Source organism: Tribolium castaneum, unplaced genomic scaffold, assembly GCF_031307605.1.
Source record: "Tribolium castaneum strain GA2 unplaced genomic scaffold, icTriCast1.1 ptg000022l, whole genome shotgun sequence".
NCBI classification, from domain to species: Eukaryota; Metazoa; Arthropoda; class Insecta; order Coleoptera; family Tenebrionidae; genus Tribolium; species Tribolium castaneum.
In genome coordinates, this window is record NW_026986634.1 from 644,958 (window position 1) to 661,047 (window position 16,090).

Sequence of the window (16,090 nt, forward strand, 5' to 3'; positions counted from 1 at the left end):
AGTTACTCCTATCAATTTTTATCTTTTTACTAAAATTAAAGCTGATAAAATTTCCTACAAAATAGTTATTTGCATTTTTCTTGTAAGACCAAGCATAAGCGAGTTATAGAGATGGATATAAATAATATTTAACAAAAATTTGCTTTAGAATAAAATGTTTGAAAAACCGAAATTAAACTAAATTAAGACTAACACTTTAGTAGAAGAAAAAGGAGAAGACATAAAAGTCACCAAAGTCTTAAGAGTTGTTTTTAGTCGTCATATTAATAACAATAACATTAATATTAATAATACTAATATTACTAAATTTGCTTATATGCAAGCGCTTAATTAAGGTAACAGTTTTTTGGTTTCTTGCTTATATCTCGAAAACAGTTACTCCTATCAATTTTTGTCTTTTTACTAAAATTAAAGCTGATAAAATTTCCTACAAAATAGTAATTTGCATTTTTCATGTAGGACTAACCATAAGCGAGATATAAGTTTGAAAATAATTAATATTTAAAAAAAAAGTGCTTTAACAGAAAATGTCTTGTGATTTAAAATACACTTAATTTAATGGGTCCAATACTTTATTAGAAGAAAAAGGAGGAGACATAAAAGTCACTGAAGTCTTCAGAGTCGATTTTAAATGCAGCATTTTCGTCTTTGTCTCAAACATTGAAAACTGAATTACATTTTTGTTCAGTAACAGTTACAGTTTTCTTATTGGTTTTTTGCTTATATCTCGAAAACAGTTACTCCTATCACTTTTTATCTTTCTTTCAAAATTAAAGCTGATAAAATTTTCTACAAAATAGTTATTCGCATTTTTTTTTGTAGAACCAACCATAAGCGAGTTATAGAGTTGGATATAAATAATCTTTAACAAAAATTTGCTTTAAAATAAAATGTTTGAAAAACCGAAATTAAACTAAATTAATTAAGACTAACACTTTAGTAGAGGAAAAAGGAGAAGACATAAAAGTCACCAAAGTCTTGAGAGTCGTTTTTAGTAGTCATATTAATAACAATAACATTAATAATAATAATAATACTAATATTACTAAATTTGCTTATATGCAAGCGCTTAATTAAGGTAACAGTTTCTTACTTATATCTCGAAAACAGTTACTCTTATCAATTTTTCTCTTTTTACTAAAATTAAAGCTGATAAAATTTCCTACAAAATAGTTATTTGCATTTTTTATGTAGAACTAACCATAAGCGAGATATAAGTTTGAAAATAATTAGTATTTAAAAAAAAAGTGCTTTAACAGAAAATGTCTTGTGATTTAAAATACACTTAATTTAATGGGTTCAATACTTTATTAGAAGAAAAAGGAGGTGACATAAAAGTCACCAAAGTCTTCAGAGTTGTTTTTAGTACTAAATTTGCTTATATGCAAGCCCTTAATTAAGGTAACAGTTTTTTGGTTTCTTGCTTATATCTCGAAAACAGTTACTCCTATCAATTTTTATCTTTTCACTAAAATTAAAGCTGATAAAATTTCCTACAAAATAGTTATTTGCATTTTTCATGTAGAACTAACCATAAGCGAGATATAAGTTTGAAAATAATTAATATTTAAAAAAAATGTACATTAACAGAAAATGTCTTGTAATTTAAAATACACTTAATTTATTGGGTCCAATACTTTATTAGAAGAAAAAGGAGGTGACAGAAAGGTCACTGAAGTCTTCAGAGTCTATTTTAAATGATGCATTTTCGTCTTTGTCTCAAACATTGAAAACTGAATTACATTTTTGTTCAGTAACAGTTACAGTTTTCTTATCGGTTTTTCGCTTACATCTCGAGAACAGTTACTCCTATCAATTTTTATCTTTCTTTCAAAATTAAAGCTGATAAAATTTTCTACAAAATAGTTTTTCGCATTTTTTTTGTAGAACCAACTATAAGCGAGTTATAGAGTTGGATATAAATAATCTTTAACAAAAATTTGCTTTAAAATAAAATGTTTGAAAAACTGAAATTAAACTAAATTAAGTGTGTCTAACACTTTAGTAGAGAAAAAAGGAGGAGACATAAAAGTCACTAAAGTCTTAGAGTTGTCTTTAGTCGCCATATTAATAACAATAACATTTATAATAACAATACTAGTAGTACTAAATTTGCTTATATGCAAGCGCTTAATTAAGGTAACAGTTTTTTTGTTTTTTGCTTATATCTCGAAAACAGTTACTCCTATCAATTTTTACTTTTTCACCAAAATTAAGGTGATAAAATTTCCTACAAAATAGTTATTTGCATTTTTCATGTAGAACTAACCATAAGCGAGATATAAGTTTGAAAATAATTAATAATTAAAAAAAAGTGTTTTAACAGAAAATGTCTTGTGATTTATAAAATACACTTAATTTATTGGGTCCAATACTGAATTAGAAGAAAAAGGAGGTGACATAAAAGTCACTGAAGTCTTTAGAGTCGTTTTTAAATGCTGCATTTTTGTCTTCGTCTCAAACATTGAAAACTGAATTACATTTTTGTTCAGTAACAGTTACAGTTTTCTTATTGGTTTTTTGCTTATATCTCGAAAACAGTTACTCCTATCAAATTTTATTTTTCTTTCAAAATTAAAGCTGATAAAATTTCCAACAAAATAGTTATTTACATTTTTCTTGTAGGACCAAGCATAAACGAGTTATAGAGTTGGATATAAATAATATTTAACAAAAATTTCCTTTAAAATAAAATGCTTGAAAAACTTGAATTAAACTAAATTAATTGTGTCTAACACTTTAGTAGAGGAAAAAGGAGAAGACATAAAAGTCACTAAATGTTTCAGAGCCGTCTTTAGTCGTCATATTAATAACAATAACATTAATAATAATAATACTAATAGTACTAAATTTGCTTATATGCAAACGCTTAATTAAGGTAACAGTTTTTTGGTTTCTTGCTTATATCTCGAAAACAGTTACTCCTATCAATTTTTATCTTTTTACTAAAATTAAAGCTGATAAAATTTCCTACAAAATAGTAATTTGCCTTTTTTCATGTAGGACTAACCATTATATTATAAAAAATGGCGACCACGACACACGTCTGTAAACAGTGCCGTGAAACAGTAAATATAAACATCGACAAAGTGATCCTTTGTTATGGAAAGTGCAACACATGCATTCACTATGCATGCAGCCCATACAAACCTGGAGAAATCAAGGTACTAGATAACTACAAGGAAAATATCAAATGGGTGTGCGACTCCTGCAGAATCAGACCCTCGCAAGAGGAAGCGATGAGACACCTTATAGACATTGTAAGTAACCTTAAGGGAAAAATTGACGACTGTCTGAAACAAATACAAAATCAAAACGGAACAATACAAAGGTTAGATCAACTGTTAGCGGAGTCACAAACCAAATCGTCCAAACCAATAACAAGATCCAACAAAGGACACACAGATGTCATCACAAACCAAGAAAGAGAAAACCTGACGAACGTAAAAGCTCAGAAAAAAAGTAACAAGCCATCTGACAGGGTGATAGAAAACAACAAGCAAAAAAAACAAGTTGACAAGGAGGGTAACACAGTCCAGGACAAAAAACCCGAAACAAGCCAATCATTAAACCAACGAAACGACGAAAAAGAAAAAGACATCAGGACAAAGGTTGCAAAAAAATCGAAACAGGACGTAATCACAGGGACAGCTAGAGTAGATGAGGCTGACGGCTTCAGAGGCGCCCGTAAGATGGGATGGCTGTTTGTTGGCCGTGCAACAAGTACTACGACAGAAGATAAAGTATCAAATTATCTCAAACAACTACATCCTGATGAACATTTCACCGTGGAAGAACTACCCAAGCACATCAACAATAAGAGTCAAAATAAATCCTTTAAAGTTGGACTACGATTTGAATTAGTAGAAGAAATGATGAAACCTGAGTCGTGGCCCGAAAACCTAACCATACAGAGGTTCAAGTTTTTTCGAAGACCCCAACAAATCGGTAGGTTTTGAAAACCTAACCACAATAATAAACTATAACATACAATCACTATCGAAAAAAATAGACGCACTGACTATACAGTTAACAGAAGACGAAGTAGACATTGTAATTATCACTGAGCACTGGTGCAAGGACAACACCCTGGAAAGCTTAACCATCCCAGGATATAATATTATAAGCCACTTTAGCAGATCACTTAACCAGCATGGCGGATCCTTAATCGCAACAAGGGAGGGTATTTCCGCAAAAAATATTGAAGGCATTAGACCCTTATGTGAAGAATTCACTGCAGAAATCTCAGCTGCTGAGATTCCTTCAAAAAACTTAATAATAATGGCGGTATATCGATCTCCAAATCAGAACTTCAAGCACTTCATAGATAAAATTAATGAAGCACTAGAAAACCTGACACAAAGGAACCACTCTAGACGATACATTGTCGCTGGGGACTTTAACACCAATATTCTCAAGGATGGCGTCGAACAATCTTTATTAATCGAAACTTTCACAACATATGGTATGCAACCACTAATGAGAGAGGCATCTAGAACAACTGAAACTTCTTCTAGCTGCATAGATAATATATTTTCAAATATTAACATAGAAGAAATCTTCTCAAAAGAGACAAAAAGTTGGTGCATGTCTGATCACTACTGTCAAGTCCTGAAGATTAAGAACCCAGTGCAAGAACCTAGAAAACCAGAAAAACATATATACAGAAGAATAAATGAACAGAATACTTACTACTTTAAGGAGTACTTAACCGGAATTGAGTGGGCTCGTGTCTTCAAACACCGTAATGCAAAAGAGGCCTACACTGTCTTCCATACAACTCTGACAGCTGCCTTTGACAAATTCTTCCCTAGAAAAGAAAAAATTAATAAACCAAAATTCAATAAGAGACCTACGTGGATTAGTAAAAAAATCATGAGTATGAAAAATACACTAGAAGCTCTACAAACAATAGCAAGAGTTGAGAAAAGCCAACAATCAGCTGAGGTCTTCAAGTCATATAAACGCAGCTACTTCCAAGAAATTGAAGAAAACCACAGAAACTACAACGCTTATATCCTAAACAATGCTGATAATAAGCAAAAAGCCATTTGGAAAATCATCAATACAAAAACGAAGACAAGCAATACCAAAGAATGCAAATTGAATGCCGACGACCTCAATCTCTACTTTGCCACGATAGGAGAGAAAACGTCAGACAGTATAAAAAAAATCGACAAAGATCCTTGTGATTTCCTCAAGGCGTGTAAAAGCAATGCAAAATCGTTTTGGTTAGCGCCTGTTAGTGAAGAAGAGGTCACAAGACTGATAAGATCCTTAAAATGCAAAAACTCCAAAGATGTGTACGATATGTCTACGTCATTTTTGAAAGAAATACTCCTAGAAATTACAAATCCACTTACTATGCTCATAAACAAAAGTTTTATTGAAGGATACTTTCCTGACGAGTTAAAGGTGGCAAAAATTATTCCGGTTCCAAAAGAAAAAGGCGAAGTAGAAAACATCAACAAATTTAGACCAATCTCTATTCTACCTACAATTTCAAAAGTCTTCGAGGCTGCTCTGAAGAATCGTTTAATGAAGTATCTTGAGCAAAATGACTTATTTAGTGAGTCACAACATGGCTATAGAAGTGGTAGATCAACCATTACTGCAGCATTGGATCTATACAAGAAAATAACAAGAGCCCTAGATAACCGAGAAATGGTAGAAGTAGCGATGTGCGATCTAAGCAAAGCGTTTGACACCCTGCCACACAAGTTGATTCTACAAAAATTACAACACTATGGGATACGAGGGATCACGCAAGAAATTTTTAAGTCCTACCTTGAAAATAGAACCCAGATAGTAAAATGGAATGAAAAATGGTCAAAGCCTCTGCCAACAAGGTGTGGAGTGCCCCAGGGATCAATCCTCGGTCCACTGCTATTTATAATCTATGTAAATGACTTGCCTATCAATATGAGAGTGGATGGACAGTGTCTATATGCGGACGACACTTCCTTCTGCATCAAAGAAGAAACAGAGGATACGCTAAAACCAAAAATGAGAAAAATCCTTGAAGATGCCAATGAATGGTTCACAGCAAATAAACTGAAACTCAATGGAGACAAGACTCAGGAACTATTTATATCTTCAAAACCCACCAACGTCACATCGGTAAAATTCTTGGGATTTTACCTAAATAGCAAAGCATCTTGGAAGGACCACATTCAGGAAACCTGCAAAAACCTAGCATCAGCTTTATTCAGTATCAGAAGAATCAAGAATATCTCAACTCCCCAAGCTGCAAGGGTGACATACTTTGCTAACTTCCACAGCAAAGCCACCTATGGTATACTTCTATGGGGTACTTCATCAGATGCTGACAAGATCTTCGTCCTGCAAAAGAAAGCAATCAGAATCCTGTGCCAAATGAACTATCGGGAAAGCTGCCGCCCAGCCTTCAAACAACAACAAATTCTTACCATCCCTTCCGCGTACATATTGAGCTGTCTGAGGTACGTCCACAACCACCTCCACGAGTTCATCAAGAATGGCTCATATCACGAGCATAACACAAGACACGCTGACGCGCTCTCAACACCGTACCATCGGCTTAAAGTGTCACAGCACAGCATTGACCATTGGGGCCCGAAGCTTTATAACAAGCTTCAGGACCCGATGAAGAGACTAGCTCCGGCTCTGTTTGAGAAGAAGGTAAAGGACGCACTATTAGAAATGAGTTATTATTCTATCCAAGAGTTCCTGGATAACCCTCCAGATTTAAAATAAATGTATGTATTGTCCCATATACACTTACATGTACATAATTATATGACGCGCCATGTATTATTTATTGATGGCAATAAATCTATTATTATTATTATTATTATTATTATTATTATTATTATTATTATTATAAGCGAGATATAAGTTTAAAAATAATTAATAATTAAAAAAAAAGTGCTTTAACAGAAAATGTCTTGTGATTTAAAATACACTTAATTTAATGGGTCCAATACTTTATTAGAAGAAAAAGGAGGAGACATAAAAGTCACTGAAGTCTTCAGAGTCGATTTTAAATGCTGCATTTTCGTCTTTGTCTCAAACATTGAAAACTGAATTACATTTTTGTTCAGTAACAGTTACAGTTTTCTTATTGGTTTTTTGCTTATATCTCGAAAACAGTTACTCCTATCACTTTTTATCTTTCTTTCAAAATTAAAGCTGATAAAATTTTCTACAAAATAGTTATTGGCATTTTTTTTTGTAGGACCAACCATAAGCGAGTTATAGAGTTGGATATAAATAATCTTTAACAAAAATTTGCTTTAAAATAAAATGTTTGAAAAACCGAAATTAAACTAAATTAATTAAGACTAACACTTTAGTAGAGGAAAATGGAGAAGACATAAAAGTCACCAAAGTCTTGAGAGTCGTTTTTAGTAGTCATATTAATAACAATAACATTAATAATAATAATAATACTAATATTACTAAATTTGCTTATATGCAAGCGCTTAATTAAGGTAACAGTTTCTTGCTTATATCTCGAAAACAGTTACTCTTATCAATTTTTATCTTTTTACGAAAATTAAAGCTGATAAAATTTCCTACAAAATAGTTATTGGCATTTTTTTTTGTAGGACCAACCATAAGCGAGTTATAGAGTTGGATATAAATAATCTTTAACAAAAATTTGCTTTAAAATAAAATGTTTGAAAAACCGAAATTAAACTAAATTAATTAAGACTAACACTTTAGTAGAGAAAAATGGAGAAGACATAAAAGTCACCAAAGTCTTGAGAGTCGTTTTTAGTAGTCATATTAATAACAATAACATTAATAATAATAATAATACTAATATTACTAAATTTGCTTATATGCAAGCCCTTAATTAAGGTAACTGTTTTTTGGTTTCTTGCTTATATCTCGAAAACAGTTACTCCTATCAATTTTTATCTTTTCACTAAAATTAAAGCTGATAAAATTTCCTACAAAATAGTTATTTGCATTTTTCATGTAGGACTAACCATAAGCGAGATATAAGTTTGAAAATAATTAATATTTAAAAAAAAATGTACTTTAACAGAAAATGTCTTGTGATTTAAAATACACTTAATTTATTGGGTCCAATACTTTATTAGAAGAAAAAGGAGGTGACAGAAAGGTCACTGAAGTCTTCAGAGTCGATTTTAAATGATGCATTTTTGTCTTTGTCTCAAACATTGAAAACTGAATTACATTTTTGTTCAGTAACAGTTACAGTTTTCTTATCGGTTTTTTGCTTATATCTCGAGAACAGTTACTCCTATCAATTTTTATCTTTCTTTCAAAATAAAAGCTGATAAAATTTTCTACAAAATAGTTATTCGCATTTTTTTTGTAGGACCAACCATAAGCGAGTTATAGAGTTGGATATAAATAATCTTTAACAAAAACTTGCTTTAAAATAAAATGTTTGAAAAACCGAAATTAAACTAAATTAATTGTGTCTAACACTTTAGTAGAGGAAAAAGAAGAAGGCACAAGAGTTACCAAAGTCTTCAGAGTTGTTTTTAGTACTAAATTTGCTTATATGCAAGGCCTTAATTAAGGTAACAGTTTTCTGGTTTCTTGCTTATATCTCGAAAACAGTTACTCCTATCAATTTTTATCTTTTTACTAAAATTAAAGCTGATAAAATTTCCTACAAAATAGTTATTTGCATTTTTCATGTAGGACTAACCATAAGCGAGATATAAGTTTGATAATAATTAATATTTAAAAAGAAAGTGCTTTAACAGAAAATGCCTTGTAAATTAAAATACAATAAAAACATTTACTATACAAAAGTTATAATCGGTTTTTAATAATAATAATAATAATAATAATAATAATAATAATAATAATAATAATAGTGATAAAAGTAATAATAATAATAATAATAATAATAATAATAATAATAGTAATAATAATAATAAAAGTAATAGTAATAATAATAATAATAATAATATAAATAATAATAATAGTAGTAATAAAAGTAAGCTTAGTTTTCTAAGCAAAAATGAAGCTTATTTTGTGTTATATGAGCTTTTCTCATTTCTATGCAAAAGATCATGTGTGATCTGTGTTTTTAGGCAAGAAATTGGCTAAAATTAATAACTCATTTTAAAACTGGTATAAAAACATTTACTATACAAAAGTTAATAATAATAATAATAATAATAATAATAATAATAATAATAATAATAATAATAATAATAATAATAATAATACTAATAATAATAATAATAATAACAATAATAATAATAATAATAATAATAATAATAGTAATAGCAACAAAAGTAATAATAATAATAATACTTTTAATAAGGAAAAATGGAGCTTATTTTGTGTGTTACATGAGCGTTTTCTCATTTCTATGCAAAAGATCATGTGTGATCTGTGTTTTTAGGCAATCTAAGCCATTTAATAGTTTTTAATATTTAACAAAAATTTGCATTAAAATAAAATGTTTGAAAAACTGAAATTAAACTAAATTAAGTGTGTCTAACACTTTAGAAGAGAAAAAAGGAGGAGACATAAAAGTCACTAAAGTCTTAGAGTTGTCTTTAGTCGTCATATTAATAACAATAACATTTATAATAACAATACTAGTAGTACTAAATTTGCTTATATGCAAGCGCTTAATTAAGGAGACAGTTTTTTTGTTTTTTGCTTATATCTCGAAAACAGTTACTCCTATCAATTTTTATCTTTTTTTCAAAATTAAAGCTGATAAAATTTCCTACAAAATAGTTATTTGCATTTTTTTGTAGGACCAACCATAAGCGAGTTATAGAGTTGGATATAAATAATCTTTAACAAAAATTTGCTTTAAAATAAAATGTTTGAAAAACCGAAATTAAACTAAATTAAGTGTGTCTAACACTTTAGTAGAAAAAAAAGGAAGAGACATAAAAGTCACTAAGGTCTTAGAGTTGTCTTTAGTCGTCATATTAATAACAATAACATTTATAATAATAATACTAATAGTACTAAATCTGCTTATATGCAAGCGCTTTATTAAGGTAACAGTTTTTTGGTTTCTTGCTAATATCTCGAAAACAGTTACTCCTATCAATTTTTATCTTTTTACTAAAATTAAAGCTGATAAAATTTCCTACAAAATAGTTATTTGCATTTTTCTTGTAGGACCAAGCATAAGCGAGTTATAGAGATGGAATTAAATAATATTTAACAAAAATTTGCTTTAAAATAAAATGTTTGAAATACTGAAATTAAACTAAATTAATTGTGTCTAACACTTTAGTAGAGGAAAAAGAAGAAGACATAAAAGTCACTAAAGATTTCAGAGTCGTCTTTAATCGTCATATTAATAACAATAACATTAATAATAATAATACTAATAGTACTAAATTTGCTTATATGCAAACGCTTAATTAAGTTAACAGTTTTTTGGTTTCTTGCTTATATCTCGAAAACAGTTACTCCTATCAATTTTTATCTTTTTACTAAAATTAAAGCTGATAAAATTTCCTACATAATAGTAATTTGCATTTTTCATGTAGGACTAACCATAAGCGAGATATAAGTTTGAAATTAACTAATATTTAAAAAAAAGTGCTTTAACAGAAAATGTCTTGTGATTTAAAATACACTTAATTTATTGGGTCCAATACTGTATTAGAAGAAAAAGGAGGTGACATAAAAGTCACTGAAGTCTTCAGAGTCGTTTTTAAATGCTGCATTTTTGTCTTCGTCTCAAACATTGAAAACTGAATTACATTTTTGTTCAGTAACAGTTACAGTTTTCTTATTGGTTTTTTGCTTATATCTCGAAAACAGTTACTCCTATCAAATTTTATCTTTCTTTCAAAATTAAAGCTGATAAAATTTCCAACAAAATAGTTATTTACATTTTTCTTGTAGGACCAAGCATAAACGAGTTATAGAGTTAGATATAAATAATATTTAACAAAAATTTGCTTTAAAATAAAATGCTTGAAAATCTTGAATTAAACTAAATTAATAGTGTCTAACACTTTAGTAGAGGAAAAAGGAGAAGATATAAAAGTCACTAAATGTTTCAGAGTCGTCTTTAGTCGTCATATTAATAACAATAGCATTAATAATGATAATACTAATAGTACTAAATTTGCTTATATGCAAACGCTTAATTAAGGTAACAGTTTTTTGGTTTTTTGCTTATATCTCGAAAACAGTTACTCCTATCAATTTTTATCTTTTTTTCAAAATTAAAGCTGATAAAATTTCCTACAAAATAGTTATTTGCATTTTTTTGTAGGACCAACCATAAGCGAGTTATAGAGTTGGATATAAATAATCTTTAACAAAAATTTGCTTTAAAATAAAATGTTTGAAAAACCGAAATTAAACTAAATTAAGTGTGTCTAACACTTTAGTAGAAAAAAAAGGAAGAGACATAAAAGTCACTAAGGTCTTAGAGTTGTCTTTAGTCGTCATATTAATAACAATAACATTTATAATAACAATACTAGTAGTACTAAATTTGCTTATATGCAAGCGCTTAATTAAGGTAACAGTTTTTTTGTTTTTTGCTTATATCTCGAAAACAGTTACTCCTATCAATTTTTCCTTCTTCACCAAAATTAAAGGTGATAAAATTTCCTACAAAATAGTTATTTGAATTTTTCATGTAGAACTAACCATAAGCGAGATATAAGTTTGAAAATAATTAATAATTAAAAAAAAGTGTTTTAACAGAAAATGTCTTGTGATTTAAAATACACTTAATTTATTGGGTTCAATACTTTATTAGAAGAAAAAGGAGGTGACATAAAAGTTACTGAAGTCTTCAGAGTCGTTTTTAAATGTTGCATTTTTGTCTTCGTCTCAAACATTGAAAACTGAATTACATTTTTGTTCAGTAACAGTTACAGTTTTCTTATTGGTTTTTTGCTTATATCTCGAAAACAGTTACTCCTATCAAATTTTAGCTTTTTTCCAAAATTAAAGCTGATTAAATTTCCAACAAAATAGTTATTTGCATTTTTCTTGTAGGACCAAGCATAAGCGAGTTATAGAGATGGATATAAATAATATTTAACAAAAATTTGCTTTAAAATAAAATGTTTGAAATACTGAAATTAAACTAAATTTATTGTGTCTAACACTTTAGTAGAGAAAAAAGAAGAAGACATAAAAGTCACTAAAGGTTTCAGAGTCGTCTTTAATCGTCATATTAATAACAATAACATTAATATTAATAATACTAATAGTACTAAATTTGCTTATATGCAAACGCTTAATTAAGTTAACAGTTTTTTGGTTTCTTGCTTATATCTCGAAAACAGTTACTCCTATCAATTTTTATCTTTTTGCTAAAATTAAAGCTGATAAAATTTCCTACATAATAGTAATTTGCATTTTTCATGTAGGACTAACCATAAGCGAGATATAAGTTTGAAATTAACTAATATTTAAAAAAAAGTGCTTTAACAGAAAATGTCTTGTGATTTAAAATACACTTAATTTATTGGGTCCAATACTTTATTAGAAGAAAAAGGAGGTGACATAAAAGTCACTGAAATCTTTAGAGTCGATTTTAAATGCTGCATTTTCGTCTTCGTCTCAAACATTGAAAACTGAATTACATTTTTGTTCAGTAACAGTTACAGTTTTCTTATTGGTTTTTTGCTTATATCTTAAAAACTGTTACTCCTATCAATTTTTATCTTTCTTTCAAAATTAAAGCTGATAAAATTTCCTACAAAATCGTTATTAGCATTTTTCTTGTAGGACCAACCATAAGCGAGTTATAGAGTTGGATATAAATAATCTTTAACAAAAATTTGCTTTAAAATAAAATGTTTGAAAAACCGATATTAAACTAAATTAATTGGGTCTAACACTTTAGTAGAGGAAAAAGGAGAAGACATAAAGTCACCAAAGTCTTCAGAGTTGATTTTAGTACTAAATTTGCTTATATGCAAGCGCTTAATTAAGTTAACAGTTTTTTGGTTTCTTGCTTATATCTCAAAAACAGTTACCCCTATCAATTTTTATCTTTTTACTAAAATTAAAGCTGATAAAATTTCCTACAAAATAGTAATTTGCATTTTTCATGTAGAAATAACCATAAGCGAGATATAAGTTTGAAAATAATTAATATTTAAAAAAAAAGTGTTTTAACAGAAAATGTCTTGGGATTTAAAATACACTTAATTTATTGAGTCCAATAGTTTATTAGAAGAAAAAGGAGGTGACATAAAAGTCACTAAAGTCTTCAGAGTCGATTTTAAATGCTGCATTTTTGTCTTCGTCTCAAACATTGAAAACTGAATTACATTTTTGTTCAGTAACAGTTACAGTTTTCTTATTGGTTTTTTGCTTATATCTCGAAAACTGTTACTCCTATCAATTTTTATCTTTATTTCAAAATTAAAGCTGATAAAATTTCCTACAAAATCGTTATTTGCATTTTTCATGTAGGACCAACCATAAGCGAGTTATAGAGTTGGATATAAATAATCTTTAACAAAAATTTGCTTTAAAATAAAATGTTTGAAAAACCGATATTAAACTAAATAATTGGGTCTAACACTTTAGTAGAGGAAAAAGGAGAAGACATAAAGTCACCAAAGTCTTCAGAGTTGTTTTTAGTACTAAATTTGCTTATATGCAAGCGCTTAATTAAGGTAACAGTTTTTTGGTTTCTTGCTTATATCTCGAAAACAGTTACTCCTATCAATTTTTATCTTTTTACTAAAATAAAAGCTGATAAAATTTCCTACAAAATAGTAATTTGCATTTTTCATGTAGGACTAACCATAAGCGAGATATAAGTTTGAAAATAATTAATATTTGAAAAAAAAGTGTTTTAACAGAAAATGTCTTGGGATTTAAAATACACTTAATTTATTGGGTCCAATACTTTATTAGAAGAAAAAAGAGGTGACATAAAAGTCACTGAAGTCTTCAGAGTCGATTTTAAATGCTGCATTTTCGCCTTCGTCTCAAACATTGAAAACTGAATTACATTTTTGTTCAGTAACAGTTACAGTTTTCTTATTGGTTTTTTGCTTATATCTCGAAAACTGTTACTCCTATCAATTTTTATCTTTCTTTCAAAATTAAAGCTGATAAAATTTCCAACAAAATCGTTATTTGCATTTTTCTTGTAGGACCAACCATAAGCGAGTTATAGAGTTGGATATAAATAATATTTAACAAAAATTTGCTTTAAAATAAAATGTTTGAAATACTGAAATTAAACTAAATTAATTGTGTCTAACACTTTAGTAGAGGAAAAAGAAAAAGACATAAAAGTCACTAAAGGTTTCAGAGTCGTCTTTAGTCGTCATATTAATAACAATAACATTAATAATAATAATACTAATAGTACTAAATTTGCTTATATGCAAATGCTTAATTAAGGTAACAGTGTTTTGGTTTCTTGCTTATATCTCGAAAACAGTTACTCCTATCAATTTTTATCTTTTTACTAAAATTAAAGCTGATAAAATTTCCTACAAAATAGTTATTTGCATTTTTCATGTAGGACTAACCATAAGCGAGATATAAGTTTGTAAATAATTAATATTTAAAAAAAAATTGCTTTAACAGAAAATGTCTTGTGATTTAAAATACACTTAATTTAATGGGTCCAATACTTTATTTAAAGAAAAAAAAGGTGACATAAAAGTCACTGAAGTTTTCAGAGTCGTTTTTAAATGCTGCATTTTCGTCTTAGTCTCAAATATTGAAAACTGAATTACATTTTTGTTCAGTAACAGTTACAGTTTTCTTATTGGTTTTTTGCTTATATCTCGAAACCAGTTACTCCTATCAATTTTTACCTTTTTTTTAAAATTAAAGCTGATAAAATTTCCTACAAAATAGTTAATTGCATTTTTTTTGTAAGACCAACCATAAGCGAGTTATAGAGTTGGATATAAATAATCTTTAACAAAAATTTGCTTTAAAATAAAATGTTTGATAATCCGAAATTAAACTAAATTAATTAAGACTAACACATTAGTAGAGGAAAAAGGAGAAGACACAAAAGTCACCAAAATCTTGAGAGTCGTTTTTAGTCGTCATATTAATAACAATAACATTAATAATAATAATACTAATAGTACTAAATTTGCTTATATGCAAACGCTTAATTAAGGTAACAGTGTTTTGGTTTCTTGCTTATATCTCGAAAACAGTTACTCCTATCAATTTTTATCTTTTTACTAAAATTCAAGCTGATAAAATTTCCTACAAAATAGTTATTTGCATTTTTTATGTAGGACTAACCATAAGCGAGATATAAGATGGAAAATAATTAATATTTAAAAAAGAAGTGCTTTAACAGAAAATGTCTTGTGATTTAAAATACACTTAATTTATTAGGTTCAATACTTTATTAGAAAAAAAAGGGGGTGACATATAAGTCACCGAAGTCTTCAGAGTCGATTTTAAATGCTGCATTTTCGTCTTCGTATCAAACATTGAAAACTGAATTACATTTTTATTCTGAAACGGTAACAGTTTTTACTTTGGTTTTTTGCTTAAATCTCGAAAACAGTTACTCCTATCAATTTTTATCTTTCTTTCAAAATTAAAGCTGATAACATTTCCTACAAAATAGTTATTTGCATTTCTCTTGTAGGACCAACCATAAGCGAGTTATAAAGTTGAATATAAATAATATTTAACAAAAACTTGCTTAAAAATAAAATGTTTGAAATACTGAAATTAAACTAAATTAATTGTGTCTAACACTTTAGTAGAGAAAAAAGAAAAAGACATAAAAGTCACCAAAGTCTTCAGAATTGTTTTTAGTCGTCATATTAATAACAATAACATTAATAATTATAATACTAATAGTACTAAATCTGTTTATATGCAAGCGCTTTATTAAGGTAACAGTTTTTTGGTTTCTTGCTTATATCTCGAAAACAGTTACTCCTATCAATTTTTATCTTTTTACTAAAATTAAAGCTGATAAAATTTCCTACAAACTAGTTATTTGCATTTTTCTTGTAGAACCAAGCATAAGCGAGTTATAGAGATGGATTTAAATAATATTTAACAAAAATTTGCTTTAAAATAAAATGTTTGAAACACTGAAATTAAACTAAATTAATTGTGTCTAACACTTTAGTAGAGGAAAAAGAAGAAGACATAA

General features: G+C 28.2%; 1 protein-coding gene across 1 annotated transcript; it reads left to right on the forward strand.

The window, feature by feature from the left end:
- Positions 1–3,325: 3,325 nt before the first annotated feature.
- Positions 3,326–6,829, forward strand: LOC135267417 (uncharacterized). Its single transcript, XM_064359635.1, has one exon. The coding sequence runs from the start codon at positions 4,282–4,284 to the stop codon at positions 6,733–6,735; it is 2,454 nt and encodes an 817-aa protein (XP_064215705.1). The 5' UTR covers positions 3,326–4,281; the 3' UTR covers positions 6,736–6,829.
- The last annotated feature ends 9,261 nt before the right edge of the window (positions 6,830–16,090 follow it).